At 50.2% G+C, this 21657-nt stretch overlaps 1 protein-coding gene across 1 annotated transcript in view; it reads right to left on the bottom strand.

Annotated features, from left to right (window-relative positions):
* The window catches only part of UBAC2 (UBA domain containing 2), a gene marked incomplete at both ends in the record, with an annotated part of 119533 nt that overhangs the window by 12049 nt on the left and 85827 nt on the right, over positions 1-21657 (bottom strand). The window contains one exon of the mRNA XM_084235712.1: positions 17442-17687. Within this exon, the coding sequence (XP_084091838.1) occupies positions 17442-17687 (246 nt within the window). The remainder of the gene's footprint in view (positions 1-17441; positions 17688-21657) is intronic.

Raw genomic sequence — 21657 nt, 5'->3', positions numbered from 1 at the left:
CTTACAAGAGTGAGGTACTATAAAAGACACCTAAAAAAATGAGGGAAATTAAAAATAGAGACATTATGCAAAATTGTTCTGGAGAGATACCGGTTGAAGTAAATTAAAATATATCAGTAATCACAATAAACACACGTGGACAAACTCACTAGCTGAAAGGCTGAGATTCAGAATTTTGAAATCTCTCCCATTCCCATACCCCCAACGATTGACAAAGCTAAAATATAAAGACACAGGCAGTCGAATATAAGAGAGATAGAAAAAGTAAAATCTGAGAACCAATAACCAAAGAAAGCTGGTACTGACTCATGTCAAATAAATAGACCTCAAGGGCAGAAAGGTGCTCTTAGGCACGACCTCGGCCAGACAGACCTACGCTATTTATATACAACACAACAGCATCAAAATACTGAAACAAAAATTAGTAGAATTACAGGAGAATTAGAAACATCCAGACATATGTTTGATTTTTAGCATATGCTGACAGATTAAACAGACAAAAATCAGTAACACTATAGACCAAACACAAGTGTAAGTGGACATATATAGCCTGCATTCAGTATTTAAAGAATATATATTCTTGTCCATTACGCATGAAAATTTTATAGAAAATGACTGCTCAAATCCTGTAGGAAATGTCCATAAATACCAAAACATAAACTTGACCAGACTATCTTCTATGACTACTCTGATATTAGAAATAATATCAAAATTATATAACATACAAGACAAGCAAAATTTCACACATTTGGAAATCAAAAATGGAAAAAAAGCATAATGGAAATTAGAAAATTAACTGAAGGTTAATAAAACTGAGACCATTTCCTAGCACAGCTTGTGGGAACTAATTAAGCAGGTGGTGCAATTTTAAAATACTGGGCTTAAAGAAGATGAAGACTGAAAGTTAAAAAGTTGAATATAAGAAGTTAGAGGGAGTAATAATAACCCAAAAAATTAGGAGACTGAAACAGAAAATTAAGAATAATTGATAATACAATGGAAAACAAAGACACATTAGAGGGAACCAATAAATCCTAGTGTCTTTTGTTTAAAAAACCAAACAGAATGGATAAGAAATTATAAGACTATCTTATTCATACCAATACCTTTGATGGAAATAGATAATTTTCGAGAAAAATAGAAATGACTAAAGCTTACCGAAGAAGAGAATTGAAAAAATTGGTCATCACTTCTGGAAACTGTTCAGGGGCATCTATTAAAGCTGAACACGTGTGAGAGCCTCAGCAACTCCACCGCGGACAATGGAGACACAAAGAAAAGCTCACCAGAAGGCTTGGCCCAGAATGTTCTCAGCAGGGTTACCTGTAATAGCCAGTCTGGAAGCTACTCACAGGTCCATTAAGTGGAGTGGATAAATTATAACATATTCATATAAAGTAATACTCTACAGCTGCTAAAATAAACAGACAACAGATGCTATACAATGTGGAGGCACCAAATATAATGAAACTAAAATAAATGAAACATTTTTCAGATAAGTACTTTTTATATAATGGTTTCTTTTCTGTACCTATGTTACACTTTGGTAAAAAGTTATAAAAAGAAACAGAAAACCTGCTTAGACTGTTACCCTTTTTTTTAAAGATTTATTTATTTATGCATACAAGAGCTGGGGCACAGGCCAGAGGTGTGGGAGGTGAGAAGTTTCACCAGAGAGAGCGGGGAACAAAAGAGGCAGATTGACCGAAGTACACTGCTGAGAGGAACAGTGGGCGAGTCAGGAGAGGTCTGCTGCGCCATGTGGGTTACTCCCTGGCTGGCAGGATTGCTTCATACGTTGCGTCTTAACCCTTGCGTCACCAGGGAGGCCCTAATTTGAAGTAACAGTTAAAAATCTTCCTGACAAAATTCTATAGGTGAAGCCTACGAAACCTGGAAGGACTTGCCACATTACACAAATTACTCTTTAAAGATTTATTTATACAAGCACTGGGTACAGTCAGAAGCGCGGGAGGGTGAGAGAATTCTCCAGAGCCAGAGCAGGGAGCAGAGCAGGCAGAAGGACCGAAGTACACTGCTGAGGGGAGCAGCGGGCGGCAGGAGAGGTCTGCGCGCCATGTGGGACCCTCCCCCCATGGCCGGGGAGCAGCCAGGTATTGAACCAGCGCTGCAGAGGCTGCGGGCAGCTTTGCAGCCCAGCGTTCAACCGCTGCGCCACCGGGGAGGCCCTCAGTTACTCTTTAGAACAGAAAAAGAAGGAAAGCTGCTCACTTCTCCAAAATGAGGGAAGAGCATTATAGGAAAGAAAAATTACAGAAACAATTCGTCACATATGGACAAATGCATAATCCTAAAGAAAATATTAGTAAACTCAATTCAACCATGTTAAAAACTACCCGTCTTATCTGATATGATGTACTATTTTTGGCTTTATCACTGGAACTTATAAGAGACATTAATGTAATTCACACATTAGCACATTAAAAGAGAAACCAAAGGCTCACTCAATCGGTAGGAAAGCAACCTAATAAAACTCAAGACAAATTGAGAATACCTTCTACCACTTCTTATTTTCAACATAGGTCAGAGCAGACTGAAACCAAGCCAGCCAGGCACGGGACAAAATGCAGAAGGAGGGGACAAGGAAAACATCATTAAACACACAGGATGACAGTCTGCTGAGAAAGCGAGAGTGAATGAGAGAGTACCAGACAGAAAGTTCCAGTGACATTCCTCCACGGTGACCATTTAGAAAATATAAGTGCCACAGATGACTTATTACAAGCATAAATAAAAACTATTAGGTACTTACCAATTCAATCTAACAGACGCTCTACAAGATCTCAATGGAGAAAATGTAACCTGAGTGGAAGGTATCAGGGGAAGTGAGAAGCGGAGCAGGGAGCTCCCAGGAGCTGGGCAGGACCCAGCTCGCAACCCACCCAACACTGCCCATTCCCAGCTGCGGGAGCAGTTGCTGGTTGAGCCTCAATATTCATATCGTCCCCTTTGAAAATGGGGTGGTGGGTGACGGTGGTGATTATGGACTCAGTTCTGCCAATGGTGTGGGAGCAGGAAGGGCACCTGGCACCCTCGAGGCAGGAGCACATCACCCTTCCTGTCGCTTCCTCCCTCCCCAGGGCAGAGTGGCCGTCCTGGGGCGGAAGCCACGGGCCAGCAAGAGATAAGGGGCCTGAGGCCCAGCCCTTCTGGACCCAGACCCCCCAGCCTGGGGCTGTGGCCACCTGCGCTTCTTTCACACAGCGAGAAATAAACTTCTACCCTGTTGAAGTTTCTGTGATTTCGTGTTTTCTGCTACATGGAGCTAGACGTACTGCAGGCTGCTGTAGGCCCCAGATTCCAAAGTGTGCTCCTGGCTGGTGGAACTAGACTCACCTGAAGTGAAGGGTCAAAACTAGATGTGAATATTTTGAAGAAATACAAGGGAGGGTTTCTCTGCCATGACTATGCAGTCAGTAAGGAAGGTGTGCGGACACGACAGGCAAACCACGCAGCGACAGGAGAGTCTGGAGAGAAGTGAGCAAGGGCCCCGGCACAGGACTGGGGAGGCGCGACGAGTCGGCAGAAGAGGGATGACCCGTCCTGTACAATGGACTGAAGATGTAGAAAGAAGAGAAAGGAGGACCTTTCCTTGACACCATGCAAAGTATGTTCATTTGAAATGAGCCAACTCCATGGATTAAGGAGTTATTATTTTTTAAAAAGTTATTTTATTTATTTTTGCATACAAGAGCTGGGATGTAGGCCAGAGGTGCAGGGGAATGAGAGGATTCACCAGAGACAGAGTGGGGAACAGAACAGGCAGACTGACTGAAATACACTGCTGAGGGGAGCAGCGGGCGAGACAGGAGAGGTCTGCTGTGCCCTGTGGGTACCTCCCTGGCCAGGGCTTGAACTCATGCTGCAGTGGCTGGTGATGGCTTCACAGTGCTGAGACTTAACCTTCTGTGCCACCAGGGAGGCCCTGGATTAAGGATTTAAATGTGAAACGACAACTTGCTAAAAACTAGAATGAGGCTTTCTTCTGTCACTAGAGTTGGAAAGGGTTTCTAAGACAAAAATATACAACATAACTCATAAAGATAAGGAACGCTAAAAATCACTACAAGCGAGAACTTTTCTATGATTCAAAAATGTTTAGTGAGACGACAAAGTACAGATTAAGGAAAAATGTTGGAAATATATAACAAAGAGCAGAATCCAGAAAATATGATGAACACTTACAAATCAGTGAGACACGAATAAATGGCTCAAGAATAATGGACAATGTCTGTGAACAGACAATTTACAGAAGAAGAAACCAGGTTTCAGCAAGCAAGCACAGGCACCCTCACAGCATTAGGGAATGCAAATTAAAGCAAGAGGCTGTGTCATACCCACAAGACTGGCAGGAATAAAAAGCCTAACCAGGGCTGAGGATGGAGGTGACACGAAGGAAGTGGGGGTCCGACACCGCTGAGGAGTGCAGACAGGCACACGCACTCCGGAGAGTGATGTGTTGGGGTGTCGCAGGAATGGGGAGGGTCTACAGCCTGCAGCTCCATCTCAGCGAGTGACCATGCCAGGGGGCTTTTACGAGGGCACTCCTGACTTCAGCAACCAATTATAGTAAGACAGCCTAAAAAAAGCCTCTGTCCCTAAGTGGCGAAATTACTGAGTAAGCGGGTCTATTACAGAGTAGTATGAGAGCAGCTAGATCTACACAGACAACTCAAACGCTGAACAAAGAGAGCTATACAAGAACAGGTGGGTACAATACCACTTCCATACATCTGAAAGCGCCTCAGAACAACAGTGTATTACTGACACTATTTTATGGGTATCTGAGCGGTGACCCCTCCACCCTCACCCCCTGTGCACAGAATATGTGGCAAGGTGTGGAGACACTTTTGGTTGCCTGGTGGGAGGCGGGTGATGGGTGTGCTAAGCATCCTCTACTGCACAGGACGCCCCCACAGCAGGGAGTGCCGGGGCCAAAATGCCCACAGCGTCCAGGGAGAAAGCCTGACTCTGGCACGCAGGGCAAAGATGCAAGCCCGAGGTACAGCATCACACACAGCACCCCAGCGCCGGGACGGCGGGAGGCAGTTTTACTTCTGGCTGACGGATGTTTTCCATCTTCAGGCAGTGAGAACCAGAGAACAGGCAAAACAATCAGTGACAAAACTAGTCCTGTGACAGTAAACAAGTGCTTCCAAAGCTGCAAGGCCCAGGGGCTCCAGTTTCTGGGGCGCCCTGACCCCCCTGCTCTCCACGCAGGGCTGAGCACCAGCCTCCACAAACAGGAAATGTTTCCTCACTTCAGCTTCTTCAAAAGCAGCCACCGCACATTTGAAAGAGGAAAAAGGAAGCAGCCTGTGTGCTGAGCCGCTTTATGAAATAGTTGGCATCAGCCGGCGGGAAGGTTTTCAAACAAAATTTCTCATGAAAATAAATAAATGAGTAACTTTCCAACCGAGGAGCAAGTAAAAGTTTGTGACCTTTTACGAGGTGGACGTTCCACAGCCAGAGCTCCACCCTGAAAGGCCTTGCTAAGAAGCCCCGTCGGACGGCTCACCAGGGCTGCGGGGCCCGGGGCCCACGGGGAGGTTCCAGTGAGGCGCACGGTCTCTCCTTGCTCTCTCGGAGCGCGAGATCTCTGGGGGTAGGCGAGCCGTCGAGAAATGGAAAAGCCCCAAGAAGGTGACATGGGCTTTGGCATCAGTTAAAAGGGCACAGCCAGAGCAGGGGTGAAAGTTCAAAGAGGATGGGGCCTCGCTGGATTCAGAAGGTGGTTTCAGCACTGGTGAGGAGGCCGCGTGCTCCACCGGCTCAAAGATGGGCACTGAGCACAGGCGACACCACTTCAAGGCCACAGCGATGCCGAGGAGTCAAATCAGAGCACCGGAAAGGAAGAGAGAGCGGCCTGAGGGGAGCGGTCTCTGGTGTCTACAGGCAGAATACCTGGGTTCAAGTCCCAGCTCTGCCACTGACTGTGTGACCTTTGACATGTTTTAGAAATGTCTCCAGGTCTGTCTCCGCATCTGTGCGATGGGAATACTAAGTGCATCCATCCGCCTCGTAAGTGAATTGTGAGGAAAACATAGTCAGTGCATGTTAAGCACTCAGAACAGCTGCAAACCCTGCACCAGCTCACTGTGTACTAGTTACCCGGTTGCCTGAGACCCGCACCGCACCTCAAGTGCTATTTCTTGTCTTCCCCACTCGCCTCTGAGAACCCGAAAGGCTGCGGGGGTGAGCTCTGAACCACCCTGGGGCCAGCCAGCACCACCGCCGCCGCGCAGCCGAGCCGGATGCCGTCAGGGGGCGAGCAGGTGGCCGAGCGGGCACGCTGAGTGTGATGGTGTAGGACAGTTAAGGCTCTTTCCAAAGGCATCTTCATTTTATTGAAGGAAAAAAGCGGTCACTGGGAAAAGGTGAATCTTTTCTCCTCAGTGATCTGAAAGCGCTTATCAGTGGTGGGTTTTGAGGTACAGAGCAGGCAGCAGGGTTCCATCCCCTGCTCCGCCTGTGGCTTCTGGGAGTCTGGAGGGTGTGGGTGCACAGGAAGGAGCAAGAGAACTGTGGGGGACACTTGCCTCAAGCACGGGGGCGGGGGGACCGGGGACACCTGCAGAGGGAATGACTGACTCTGCCTCAGACTGAGGTTTTCCAGAATGTTCATGTCATGGCACCGACCAAAAAGGTTACTGGGTGACACTCAGGGCAGCAAAGCTGCCTACAGCCAACCTGGTGCCTCCAGTGTTTCTCAGGTGCCCAAAGAGACCAACATCTCGGCCCCTGTGCCCACGCGTGGCTCAGGGGTCGGGAAGTTCTGCCCAGAGCCTCAGGAAACACCTGGACACTTCATGTGAGCAACTGACAGTGGGGATGACAGTCGTGAGTGGGATTATTGTTCCACATCCGATAGTTGAAATTTCCATGATGTCAGTTTATTTGCAGTTTATCAAGCCAACAAATGGGTGGTGACCTGTGACGAGTAAAAACCCACCAACCTCATCGTCAGAGTGGGTGAGCGGAGGCACAGGCATCCGCACAACAGGCCGTCTGTCCCTTAACCCCCTCCATGCCCCTGGGAGTCTGAGGCTCTTGAACGTGGGCACTGCCGATGAGCCCAAGTGTGAGCAGAGAGGAGCAGGTGCTGGGCGGGCGTCCAGCAAACAGATGCGTGCAAGGGTTGTCTGCGCCGGCCTGCTGTCCCCAGCTGCCTCTTTCCACCTTCCCCTAAGTCTTCCTGCCCAGGGTTAGTGTGTCTGGCTGTTGGGGTGAGGTTCTGGAAAGTCCACCCAGGGTCCTCCCTCATCACTGTGTCTAATTCAACTCCCCAGGGTGGGTTTGTGCTTTGACATCAGTAACTCCATTTTATATTGGACACAAGTTACTTCATTTTAAATATCTCATACCTGTGTAACTGGTCTAAGTACTTAAATATTTGACCAATCAAACTCTCATCAACAGCCTAACGTGGAATTCAGGGGGCAGAAAGACTAGATTGTTTCAGTCGCATCAATTAAAGTAAAATCAACAGTATTACTGACAGTGTCTACTAATGTATCTCTCAGTACCTTAAGTAATGAAGCCAGAAAGAGAATTAAGACAACACGCCTGCCTTCTAGAAGCTCATGGTCTGGTGCGCTGTTAAAAAAAAAAAGGCTGGGCCTCCCCGGTGGTGCAGGCGGTTGAGCACCGCTCTGTGAAGCTGTCCGCAGCCTCTGCAGTGCGGGTTCGATCCCGGCCGGCCAGGGAGAAACCTGCATGGCGCAGCAGACCTCTCCTGACTCACCCGCTGCTCCCCTCAGCAGTGTGTTTCAGTCAGTCTGCCTGTTCTGCTCCCCACTCTGTCTCTGGTGAATCTTCTCACCCTCTCGCACATCTGGCCTGTACCCCGGTTCTCGTATGAATAAATAAATCTTTAATTTTAAAAAAAAAAAGGCTGTTTCCTTTCCATTCTGGGTTCCCCGTGATATCCTTCATGTCCACATACTGTCCCTGGTCTCGTGTTCCTGGGGCTCTGGTTGCCATGCGTGTGCTGGGGACCCTGAGCCCCTCCTCTCCATCCCAGGAGCTGCACCTCAGAGCCACAAATCCACCTTCCCTGGGACCCTTCCTTGCAGTTGATCCAGAGACCTGTCCCGTTGCTCCTCCTATGTCCCCAGTCTTGGGGAATGACATCAACCTTCATCCATGGCATAATCTGAAGACCCCTAGCGCTCTGTTTGTTATAACGCCTAAGTTCTTTTTGCTTCTTTTAAAATTGTATTATTTTTTGTTGTGGTGACAGTTTTACAACCTGTATGACTCAGAGGCACAGTTCCCAGCTGTGTCACCACACGCCCACCACCCAGGTCCTCTGCTACAGCTCGTCCATGGATCCACACCCCCCCCCCCCCCCGCCACCACCCTGGTTTAGACCTCCAGCAGGGCAGGGGGCGTCACAGTGACTGTCCAGAGACAGGCCGCTCAGAGGTCCCTCCAAATCCCTCCAACCACCTCCTGGACAGTGCTGCGGCTGCTGAGCTGCTCCATGGGGCCCTGCCTCAAGGCCCATCGTACAGCCTTATGCTACCCTTTGTTGAAGGCCCTGCCAACCAGCCTTAGCCCAGATCATTTAACTTTTCACTGTACGTTCTTCCACCCACGGTGCCTCTCAAGCAGCCTGTGACCTGCAAGGCCCTTTCCTGTTCCCTCTGCGATCCTCCCCCTACTGCTGAGAACCAGCCCAGCTCTTGTTTTATATCTGCAGCTGGCTTCCTCCTCGACAGTCCACGTTCTCACCACTCTCTCTCTGCTGAAGGTCTACAGAACTCAGGCTAGCTGCCAACTTCACAGAATAAAACATGGGGTCTAGATTTCCTCACCTGGTAAAATGAAAAGCTGGATCACCAATGATACCGAAACTATGAGCTGCCACTTCCTAATCAATCTATTAAATGTCTTGAAAGCCAAGCAGTTCTCTCTCAGAGAGGCCTGTGCCGTTGCAGCAGGCGCCCAAGGCCACGGGCCAGAGCTGCTCAGGCCTGGAGGGTCCAGGCGGCCTCTGCCGACATGATCCTGGACGGCTCACCGGCGTTACCTGCCCGCCTGCCCGAGTGAGTTCTCTGATGCGCTGCAGGTTCCGTTAGCACTGACGGGAACAGTGTCGAGGAGGAAGGCAGGCACAGGGCAGCCAGGTGCCGAGCAGGGCCTCTCAGCCTGTGCTCTGAACTGCGATCTAGGCCTGCATCCTGTGACTGTGGGGTCGATGTGCGTGTCACATCTGTCACTTAGACGGAATGATTTTTTAAAATCTCAGTATCACTCATCTGTGCTATAATCTCGGACAGGCCATCATGACTCACGATTCTGGAAATTTCTGGGATGCTGCTGCTTTATTCACAAAACCACAGCTGTCACCTAGCCACAGGCTGCCAGCTCTGAACCTGGGGTGGGGTCCAGGACATTCGAGGCTTTTCAAGGTGATCAGGCTTTTCCCTGAGCAGCTCAGGAGGCCTCACTGCAGTGTTTTCTGGTTTTGAAAATGAGTAAGGATGGCTTTTTTTTTTGGTGTGGGGGCTGAGGAAGGGGGCCACAAAACGACCGGAAGGACGATGCTCCTCCTGTACCTCTGGCTAACAGGTCCTATGGGGAAGAAGGTGTCCGCTTCAGGGCACATCTCTAGATTTGATCATGGTTTTAATGAGTGATTAATAGATGATAAAAGAAGAATCATAAAAAGGCCGAGGATATGACTTTTCTCTCTCCAAATGCCATGCCGGTCAGCACCACACACTTGCTTTCTTAGATACCAAGAGATGGTGCCGCACCCCTCTTCCTTGTGGAGACGCCACAGCAGAATGGAGAACAGAGATGATGTTCTCAAGGTCACTTAATGAGTCAGTCTTGGAAAGGGATTTCAGTTGATCCTATCTTTCTGTTCCCAATTTCGTCAGGAAAGGTCAGCAGGAAGACAACAGATGCACGAAAGACCTAACAGCAGTTTCTGCAAGGAGGTGCAGGTGGAGAGACAGTGCTTAGCTCTGATTTCACTTTAAATTCTTGCACCTAATTTTCATTTCATTTGCAGATTTTTATCAAGTAAGCACTGTATCTTATCCCACACCTGATGCAGCTCATACTTGCAAAAGAAAAAAAAAGTCATGAAAGAACTAGCTCTAACGGAATAGATTGCTTTGTTGACAAGGCAGCAAGAATAGTGTTTAAATGAAATTGCACAGAGAAGTGAAAGAGCAGGGCTGAAAAGGAAAAGTGCTGAGAGGCTGCCCAGGAGCTGCAAGTCGGGGCGCCTGGCTGGTGGTGGTGGTGGTGGGGCTGCCCCTGGCGTGAGGCAGACTCCTGGGTCACATGCACACACGTGCCCGTGCACAGGTACAGGTGGAAGCACAGGCTTCAGCGGCTGGCTCAGGTGCTTCTCCTGGGAGGGTGATCATGACATTTTGCTCTGACTGCTTCTTTCTACTCGGCTAGGGGAACGCGAGGCCTGCACTGCCTTGCGTGCTGCAATACTCTCCAGAGAGGCTCGGCCCGGCCCTCAATCTGTTTGTGGAGAGGTTGTTTATGGGAATGGGGTGTGTGCGAGGCCAGAGGGGAATAAGCAACTTCCTCAGAGACCTCATCAGGTGAAGGGGCAGTGACAGATGCTGGCTCCACAGCACCTGCCAGCTCGGGGCTTCCTAGACGGGCTCATCATCCCAAACACATGGAGGGCTGCCCCCGAAACTCGAGAACAGGCAAGTGGAAGGAGCCAGTCCCAGAGGACCAGGCAGCGGGAGCCACGTCTATGGGACGTCCAGAAAAGGCAAATTTATAGACAGTTGACGAGTGGCTGCCTAGGGCTGGGGTTTGAGAAGACTGGGGAGGGCTGGGATGGGACAGCTAAAAGACAGTTTCTTTTCAGGCCATAAAAATGTTCTCAAATGAAATATGGGGATAGTTTTATGACTCTGCAGAAACTAAAAATCACTGGCTCGCCCACGTGGAGTGAGCGAGCTCCATCCCCACACAGCTGTTAGAGCACGGAGAACCCCAGGGCTCGTTTCATACGCTAAAATGATGTTCCTAAATTAAAAATACTTGATTAATGACCTGCAGGGCAGATATGACTCACACAGAGCGTACGTTAGGTGTTACCTAGCAACGAGGTGGCTAAAGAAACAACTTGCGCAGCCACAAGTGTTACTCAGAGGCTGCGCCGGCCGCCAGCACCACCTTTCCTTGCGGGCCAATTGCTTGCCACTGAAAAGGAAGTGATCACCATCCCAGGGACACCCAGAAGCCTGAGGACGTGAGGAGCTGGGGGTTCACTGGCCCAGGGCACGCTGCCCTGGCCGTGGGCTTTGCCCTGGATCCCACTTCTATAGGAAAAGGGAACTCAGAGATTCCTTCCGGGAAGTCTCACTGCACTGTTCATGTTGCGGTAAATTAAGGGCACGAGGGTCGTCAGCCAGCAGAGACAGTGGGGGAGGCCCAAGTAACGACGAAACTTGGGGAAAACTCGGACTTGCCAGGGAAAAAATGCTCTCAGCACTGCCAGCTACGTAAACCTCCAGAGCAGGGGGTGGCAAGGTTCTTCTGTAAAGGTCAGGTAGCTAATGGTTTCAGCTTTAAGAATCCAAAGGCAAAACCAAAGATGTGAGGAGGGCACTTACAGAGAACCACCTGCGAGAACGTGGAAACCGCTCTTGGCGTCCGATAACCCCAAACCAGGTGTTTGGCCCCAGGGCCCTATGGATCCTCATGGTCAAGGTTACGCAGTTTTAAGAGTAGTAACTCTCAGGTCAGCTGCTAAATCAGGACTCTCTCAAATGTCCTGCGAGGCACAAAACAGAGGCCCGATGCAATCATCCTAACTACCATTTGATAGCTCTTCCGGGTATATAAAGTAGTTCATGCTTTATGGCCATGACCACCCTGATTACAGATCTCCCCGTCAACCCAGGGTCGATTCCTTCACTGCAAATGCAGACCTCTGCCCTTCTCACCGGTCTTGTGCTTTTCCACTGTGAGACGCAAAAGGGCGAAACGTGTGCTATGAAGCCGAGAGACTCGTGAAGTCGCCCCCCGTTGAAATGTTTATTATGGGACGTTTCAGAGGCTGCTCTGGAGGTCTGGGCACCCGGCGGCCTTGGAAGGCTTGACAGCGGCCACTGAGCAGGACTCGGCGGCGAGCTCACCCCCTCCCCGAGAACGCAGGGACCACCCTCATCTCCCAAGTGGTCTCCCATCACTCCCATTACAGCAGAAGTCATCTTTCTTAAAAACAAATTCAACTCACTATCCTGCTTCAAAGGTTTCACTCTTTCTCTTTTACATTTTTTGAAAAGGTTTTACCCGCCCCGCCCCCCATCCTTTTCTTTCCTCTTCCCTCTAACCTCAGAGCCCTCGGGAGGGGGAGGTTTATCCACGTCCACTGGTTCTGAAAGCGTTTTAGTTGTCAAGTTGCTATGTGAATGTCCAGTATTTGTTTTTATCATCCTGTCTGATTTTGCTGCACATAATTCTTTCAAATTCGCTCCATTTTATTGAAAATGGCTGCATTTCATGCTTACGGCTGTATAATACGCCATGGTGGAAGCCACATCTTGATCCAATTGCCTGTTGATGGATATTTAGGCTGTTCCCATGTCCTTGCTAGTGTAAATAATGCTGCTGTGAACCCTGTGGAACACGTGGGCTTTTGGGCTGATGGTTTCATATTCTTTGGACAGATGCCCAAGAACTGCGGGTTGAATAGTATTTCCATTTCTAGTTTTTAAGGTAAATCCAGGTTGTTTTCTGACTCACAACTTGTTGCAGGACCAAAGGAAAAACACTTCATGGTGTGGCAGACGCCACCCATGTCCTGGCCTCTGTTTCCTCTCCAGCCTCATCTGGGTAACCCCAAGAGCTTAGGCAAATGTATCATGTGCTGTTCCTGTTCCCACAGCTCTTTCAAGCCCCTGTGCTTCTTCTCACAAGGTTTCCTGAGCTGAAATGTCCACCTGAATGTCGGCCTCTGCAAGAGTCCCCTCCGCCCTAGGATGGGGGCCTTGCGGGGAACACGTCCATCCTGTCGCTGGGTACAAGCTCCGAGAGAAACCTGGCACTTGGCACTGACTCAACATATTCCCTGGTGGGCTGCCCACTTCCTGAAGGCCAGGCCAGAGGCAGGCCCCATCCCGGGCAGCACACTGCGGTAGACCCAGCAGTGCAAGGGTGAGGAGAACACAGCTCCCGCCAGGTGAATGAGCGGCTGAGGAGTTATGTAATGAGCCTGGGTGCAGTGAGATCGTAGCTGCGAGTACCAGGATGACTCTGAGATGTCAGTAGCCCCGGGGCCAGCGACTCCGAGGGGAAGGCAGCTGCTGAGGGTCAAGCGCTGCTAGTTTACGAAAGCAGACAGACCCTCTGGTGTTGGGGAGGGGGGACAGGAAGCAGGAGAGAGGCCTCATGATACCGTGTGATAGGCTTGGTTTTCATCTCTGAGTCCGGAAGACAATTGTTCGAGGGCTCTGGGCTGCACCAATGGTGGAGCTGTCGGGTGGGAACTGTCCCGGCTGCTCGTGAACGCCAGGATGTGGCCCTGAGGCTGCAGTGTGAGCACATGGCATGTCATCCTTTAGCGCCAAGGAACTTGTGCTGGCCACAGAGCACGCTCAAGGGTTCTCTCTGGAGGGGGGTCCTGTCTAACCTAAAGGACGGAGATGTAGCCGACACAGGGGTGTCTTCGAAGGAGGCAGCTGACCAGCAGAGACGCTTGTCCTTCTTCCATGTCCACTTTGTCCACACGCGCTGCATTCCCACGGGGCCTCCTGGCCAAGGGAACTAATTCCCGCTGAGTCCAGGGGACTGTTCCTAGTTGTGACCTCCGCTTGGGATCCTCCTGAGGGGGGCTGTCTTTGAAGCTGTGGGACACTCACACGCTCTTTAGATGCTTCCTGCTGTCTGGGCTCCCTCGCACGGCCGGTCCTGGGCCTCACACCTGAACTCCTTCCCTTACTTTTCGCCACCTGGAGCAGTCTATTCACCACTTGTTCTCTCAGAGCAGATCTGCATACTTTCTGGCCCTGACTCTTCACCTGTATCCAGCTGGCCTCTGGCCATGAAATAGTTTCATAAATGTTAAGCCCTGACTCCCCCAAATATGTGAGTTCCTACTATGTGCCAGGCATTGCTCATACAGTGGCGATACAATGAAAAAAGTCTTTACTCAGCCCGAGACACTGCTGACAGAGGGAAGCAAATCAGCAGTGAGAGGCAGGTGTGGGTAGTGCCAGGAAAGAAACAGGGGCTGCAGGGACAGAGAGGGTCAGCTTCGCCTAGGAGGAGGGAGAAGGCTCCTCAGAGGAGGTGATACCTGAACACGTACAGAAGGGTGAACAGGTATGTGTGAGGTTGTTTTAGGCAGAACCAGCAGACATGAAGGCAAACAGGCTGGGCTGAGGCTGCATGGGGCTTCTGAAGGGTTTCAGTAGGACAAAAACCACAGAGGTCCCCTTGGGGGCAGAACTGTGGGGTGCAGTGGAGAGAAGGAGGTGGTCAGGATTAGGTGGGGTAAGAGACTCTTGTTGAAATACAGGTACAATCTGAGATGGCGCCGGCCACAACTGAGGCAGCTGGATGGAGAGAGGGAAAGAGATTTATGTGAAAGAAGATGCTCTGGGATTTAACTGGGGGAGGGAGCAAGAGGGACATGGATGCCTGAGAGGGAAACATCTAAGACGAAGCCCAGACTTCCTGCCCTATGGGCAGATAACGGTGCATTTCGTCAGGGTATCGTGTAAGAAGGAGAAACCCACTTAGCACAGAGATGGTGGGTTGCGAGTGCCTGTGGAACATTCTAGCAGAGACATCCAGTCGACAGCGGGGCGTGCAGGGCAGGGGCCCCAGGTGAGGAGGCCTCGTCTGTGCTCTAGCCTGCAGGCCGCGTTCAGAGGGGGGTGTGAACCGCAGGCTGGGTGGGTCAGCAGCTGCTGACACAGGGTGAGGAGTCTGTGGGCGCCCCTGGGAGCCGGCATGGCTGAGGAGGGAACCGAGGAAGAGCTGTGCATCTCTCCCTCTGTGGTCTCTCCTCTCTCCCACCGCCCCATGCGCTGCCACACAATGGATGTTTCTGAGGTAACTCCTTTCATGACAGTAACCACTTCTCACAGCTTCCAGCGTCAAAACCCAGCTCTGTCGTCTGCGGCACGACTTCCCGTTTCTCCATCTCCCACCTCATTTCAGGCAGGCAGGCTCCCAGAGGGCTTTCCTTTCTGGGGCCTCCCATTTACCGCCAGCCTCCCCCCTCCGCCATCAGTGCAGCCCATCCTGGGGTCCTGGACACCTCCCCGCAGGCTGTCTGTCCACACTGATGACCTCATCTCCGACCTCTTACTCCCCGGGCACTCTGGTGAAGACCCGTTGCTCTCAGACATTTATCTAGCTCAGCTACGCCGGCTTGAGTTCCCTGGGGCCGATCAGACTCATGAAGGGAGAGGACATGTGTCCCACTGCATCTGTGCCTGGAGCCCCGCTAGTCCTGGTCAGAGTAGCCACCACATGGCCGACACACGCCCAGAGCCCAGCCGAACGGGCAGCCAGGAGGGTGAGGATGTGTGTGAGGCCCAGCAGGGGTATTGGCAGGAGGGGTGCAGTCTGTCCTGCTGCCCATCCCCTGGCGGGCTGCTCCAGAACTGCACCACTGGGCTCTGCTCCACGACCTTCTAGAAAACAGGAGCCCAGCGGCATACGGAGGATGCTACAGTCCGCTCCTGGATTGGAAGCGCTCAACCGTTCTGCTGTTGGGGTGCTGGTAGCTCGCGGCCCCCCAAGGGAGACCTTCTGTGGGTGGCAAGCATCTCAGGAGGGTGGGTCACCCAAGGCCTGCTGTCTGCAACCACAGACGGGCTGGTGGAGCTGGAAAGCTTCAGCTTCTTGCCCTAATTTGGGATAATTTTAAAGGGCTCTCCCAATCCCACTCTCCCCCAAATCAGCAAGGCTCCTGAGGAGCACTGCTCAGCCTCCCTGTATCCTTCCCCATCCCTCCTTGAAAGGTGCCAATCCCCCCAGAATGTCTGTTCTTCAACTCTATGCACAAAAGTCCACCTGGGAAGCCTCACTCCCGGGCACGAGAGCCGCCTCCTGCTTTGCTCCCGGGCATGAGAGCCGCCTCCTCCCGCTGCCTCCAGAGGTGCCTAGCTCTGTCTCCAGCCCCCAGGTGGCTCTGGTGAGGTCAGGAACCCCAGTGGTCACCCACCGAGCCACCGCGTGAGTTGGAAACCTCCAAACCAGGTTACTTCTGTTTTTGCCTCGTGGCTCTGTTGATTCCACCTGGAGACCCTACGCTCACTGTGACTCAGCTTTCTGGACCCTGGTCATTATCAGTGTATATGTTTTTCATTTTTCTTTGTCTCCTTGGAGAATCTACTTCTTCCTGTGGCTAAACACGAGGTTAGTCTTGGATGCCACTGTCCCGTGACGGAGTCACTGGGCGCCTCGCTTTCAGCTCTCCACCCTCAGGGGCTTCTCTGTGACCTCCACCCAGCTTTGTCCTCTCTGCGACGGCTGTCTGTCCTCCGAGGCACACCCTGTCATAGGCCTCATTACTGCCTGTTCCAGAGCCACCTCGAACTCGAGCGGCTTTGTGGGAAGCCACTCTGTTTCCATCCTTCCCCGTGGACACGACCCCTTACTCCCACCCCAGATGTGGACTCTGGGGCCCCATCTACAAAGGGACACGGGGAGGTCAGGCCCCGCTTCACTTCTCCAGGCCAGGGTGAGGCCTGCACACCCACTTCTCTCACCCAGGTGACAGGAGGCAGGGGGTGGAACAGGACCCCCCATCACACCGCAGAGGAAAAGATGACAGAGAGAAGGAAAGGAGAGCCGGTGTGGTGGCCACAGACGAGTGAAAGGCAGGAACGAGGTTTCAGTCTCATGTACAGTAACCTCCTTTCTGCCTCCCCTGAAAGACAAGTAGAGTCTCAGAGTGTTGGGGCAAGTGCTCGGGGTGGCCTGATGGTTGGTGACAAGACTAGGAAAACAGAGTGTTTATCTGATTTACTCCTTGGTTGTTCCCTTGAAAATTCTCTTACCTCATATTCTATTTCGACAAGGAAAATCAAGAAGTTTTACACTGACTTTCACTCCAGAGAACACGATAATAAGCATTTTAACAGGAAGACATTGTGGCTTTTTGCAAGATTATAAAAACAGATAAATACCAGGTCCTGTTAACTAGGTTGGTGTTTCTCTAAGAAACAATGCTTATCTAATGAAAGTGGAACAAGAACAAGCGTCCAGCTGACCAGGTCTTTCAGCAGCAATTTAGTGTTTTACCTTTAGAAAAATTTAAACGAGAATCAGCCACTACCAAGAGACCTACATTCTAGCTGAAAACACGTTAACACCCACACCGCAGGGACAGCACGTGGTCTGTGCCACCTACAAGCGCAGAGAGAGTGCTGCTGAGCTCCAGGTGCTCACGGTTACTGCCGTGTTACCTGCTGCTGCCGCTGCCGCCGGGCCTGCGCGAATTGGGAGAGCATGAGCTGCCGGTCCAGCAGCTCCACCCTCTGCTGTCTCTGGATATCCACCGTGGCCCCCATGCCGACCCTGGCTTCGGTGGTGGGCTCTGCCGACGAGAAGATGGGCTCGAGGGTGCAGGAAAAGAACCTGGCCACCCCGCTGGGGACGCAGAGCACCTGCTGGATCTGCAGCACCTTGCTGTTGTAGCAGATACCGGAAATCTGAAAGAAAAAAGTCCCAATGGATTGTTGGCATGGAACAGTATTTTAAAGAACATATTCCTTCTCTTTGTGGTAGCTGGCGTAGGTGGTAACTAACCACTCCGACCAAACTGCAGAACACCCAGCAGCACAAGTCAGCATGACTTTTGACAAACTGTTTTTATTACGGTGGAAGTGTGGCAAATGCTCAAACACTCAGCACTGGTGAAATATTTTAAAACAATGTTTTTACTGAAAAATAAGTCTTGAAAGATCTGATAATCAAAACACTTTCACAGGGTGCTAGATCTGTGGTTACTCCCATTGGCAGATGGCCATCTCTGAGGCAAGTGGCAGAGAACCCTGATGTTTCGTGATCTGACCCAGCCACATCACACACCAGTCAGAAAAGAAAGACCATCTACAAGGCAGACAGCACTTTAATCCATCTTTCAGACTTTGAAATCCTCACTTACATAGTTAGCAATCCTGCTTACAAATGAACCTGTTTTTCTTTTTTTTTTTTTAACATTTATTTATTTATATATACAAGAGCTGGGGTACAGGCCAGAGATGTGGCGGGGGGTGGGTGGGTGAGAGGATTCACCAGAGACAGAGTGGGGAATAGAACAGGCAGACAGTCTGAAATCCACTGCTGAGGAGAGTAGCGGGTGAGACAGGAGAGGTCTGCCTCCCCATGTGGGTAGCTCCCTGGCTGGGTGGGGATCGAACCCGTGCTGCAGAGGCTGCGGATTGCTTCATAGTACGGTGCTTAACTCCTTGCGCCACCAGGGAGGCCCACCTGTTTTTCTTCTTAAGCTCATTTATATGGTAAGAGAAGTCTAGTGACCATAGTTTTTGGGGTAAAAATGAACGTGGACTATTTGTAAAAGAAAAAAAAAAAAAAGAAAAGCTTTAGCTGTGTGCATTTGATTCTTTGGATAAGAAATTAAGCACACCGACTGGGAGCTTGCCTGACAGGCCTGCTCTGACCATGTGAACAGACGGTAAACCGGCACACACGCACAAGACCACCCCAGACAAGCTCTGGGAGGGAAATGAAAAGTGACCTGGGCAGAGACCTTCATTAGGTTGGGTGGTCAAGGAAGCTCTCGCAGAAGTGATACATGAATGAAGATCTGAAGACTCATGGGGGGAGGGCAATGATTTGGAGAATGGGAGGAAGAACATTTCCAGCAGAGCAAACAGCAAATGCAATCCAGGAATGAATGTGGGAGCATCTACCAGGGACTTTACTGGAGAGGCCAAGTAGGTAGTTGCATGCACATGCCTGGAACTAACTCCAGAGGAAAGTCAGCAGAGACTGGGAGTCCCTGGTGTTAGACGGAATCCAAAGCGATGGGACTAGATGAGATGAGATGAACAACAGGGAGAGGAGAGGAAGGTTGGACCCAGGAGTAGCCCAGTACTTGGGGGGGCGGATGGAGCAGCAGCCCATGAAGGAGCCTGAGAAGGGGCTGCCAGTGAACCGATGGGAGCTGGGGAAGTTCAAAGCGCCGAAACTACGAGAACAGCCTGAAGGTGGAACCAGTCCACTCCAACGCAGCTCAGGGCTCAATTAAAAGAAAATGGCCATTGGATTTGGCAAAATGGAGGCCTCTGATGACGTTTTAATAACATTCTGGTGCAGCTGCAGGAGCAAAGTCAGACTGCCAGCAGGCGGGAAAGTGAATGGTGGGAGACTTCCGATTTCGAATCATTTCCAGGGCCCGTCTCTCAAACACGGTACAAGAACAAAAAGAAAACGAAAATAGGACAAACTCCACATTTAGTGAAACTAAAAAGCTATCTGTCATCCTGAACCACAGCAACAAAACGGAAAATGCATTGAGTAATTAGAAGTCCCTTAGCACCTGGGGAGAAGGGTAAATCTGAAAGATGGTAGAAGGTTCCCTGGAGCTCAGACACGCTCAGGGAATAGACACCAGGAGCTGCGGCAGGTGGGCAGCTCCCCCCACGCCCAGCACAGCCCACATCTATGCCCTCTCAGCTGTCTTTGGGCTTAAAGTTTCCCGTGGAGAGCATTTCTGGCCTTTAAACTCAGTCAGTTACTTACCCTGAATGTATTTACCTTGATGAAGTTGGATTTTGCCATTTGGCTTGTATGTGTCTCATCTGCTTTGTGTTCTTTGTTTCTCTTTTCTGACTTTCTGCTTTAAGCACATATTTTTTGATACTTTAATTTGCTTAGTTGTTTGCTTTTCTAGCACTATCCCATTGTATTTTTTCCTTGTGTCGGCCCTAGGGATTACAACATGCATCTTTAACTCATCACAATGTGCTTAGAGTTCATACGGACTGTCCCAAGTAGAGCACAGGAATCGTGCAGGAGCAGAGTTCCAGCTAGCGTCCTGTACTACACTTTGTCTTAGACATCACACCTAGATTCCTTCTAAACCCACCAGTGTGGTGTTATTTTATGTGGTCAGGTCTTTCAAGGAAATGAGGGAGCATTAACTTTTGCCTGTGCCTAAGGAGCTCACAATTTTGGGGATCAGGGGAGGAACATGCTGTTGATTCCTTTAAGGAATAAATGAAGGTTAAGGATTTTCAGCCTTCTGTCCATACCTACCCCTGGCCCCGCTCCATGGATCTACTCACAGAATTGGGGATAATCTACCAAGTAGTAAGTAAATATGCTGGTGCAAGGGGTGGCAGGATTGAAGCAGGGGCTTTGGGCTCAAGTGCTTAAATTTCTGTCCTGTGACTTGCTCCTTATTTGAATGGTTGTCTAGAAGGGGAGGATTGTTGCTGGTTTTGATCACTGCTTCACCTCTGTGCCCCGAAGAGTGCCTGGCACATAAGGATCAGTAAGTATTTGCTGGAAGAACAGTGAATGGATGACACGCCACAACAATAAATACATTATCTTAGAGTCTTTTAAAGGAAACTGGGATGTTGCCAGTGGACTACGTTTTCTGGTCCAAAGTTTGTCCTTTCCCGAGGTAGCATTCACCTGTGCGTTCTCTGTCCACCAGCATGCGCTCGGGTTGTCATACAAATAAAGGCTATTGCAAAATGTTATGGCATTCACAAAGGATTAAAATATAAAGAGCTTAGCGTTATGTTTCCTATAAATATTCAACATGTTCGCTGCCATAGTCTGTGCCAAGAAGAGATAAGACTAAGCATATTAAATTGTATCGCTTCTCGGCCTTTTGGCTAAAATCAAGTGTAGCATAATAAATTGTACCTGGGCACACCTTGTCACTGCGGAAAGCTTTGCAGGAGTATCCCTTACATTTACCACCTTCAGTGTGTATGTTCCAAATAACTTCAATATCTTATAAGCTATTTACTGGGACTTTTTGAGTGAGAGTTTTCCTGAAACCCCTGGACTCTGTGAAAAAAAGGAGGCATTAAAAATAGACTCTGTGCTCAGACTTGCAATTTAAGAGGCCATGAGAAATCCTGGGAGGGGCAGAGGGGCAGGCCCTGGAGCCTGGAAGCCAGGATCATGCAGCGGGGCCCAAAGACCAGGGACAAGGCAGCAGCTGTGTCCTCAGGCAGGCCAGGTGCCTGGATGTACCTGGCCAAGAGGAAGAATGACGAGGGGCCATGGCTTGTGTCTGGGGAGGCTGGTTGCAGCAGGACCAGAGCATCTGAGCGGCAGGGACCAGGAAGTCAGCCAGGAACAGGGATCCAGAGACCCGGGTGCCACAGAGCATTCTGGGCCCCATGCTGTTCAAAGTCTGGGCCCCAGAGCCCGGCCACAGCTGCTGGCAGACCATAGAGACGTTACCTCAAAAACCCAACTGAGAATGTTAAACAACAGGAAACTGTTTTCTTTTAGGCATGAATAAATGTGGATGTTGACTATCTATTTATTCAATTTTTAGATTATTATCCTTTGAGAAAGGACCTCGTGAAATTATGCTCCAAAGAAAAACCACAAGGTACAGAACACAAGAAAGGCTCTGGATTACAGAGGGTAGACCTCCACTGCCTGGCGGTCTTGTTCAGAGTCAGC

The sequence above is a fragment of the Talpa europaea genome, assembly GCF_964194135.1.
Source record: "Talpa europaea genome assembly, chromosome: 6".
NCBI classification, from domain to species: domain Eukaryota; kingdom Metazoa; phylum Chordata; class Mammalia; order Eulipotyphla; family Talpidae; genus Talpa; species Talpa europaea.
The sequence above is the reverse complement of the archived record's forward strand: the minus strand, read 5'-3'. Positions and strand labels throughout refer to the sequence as shown.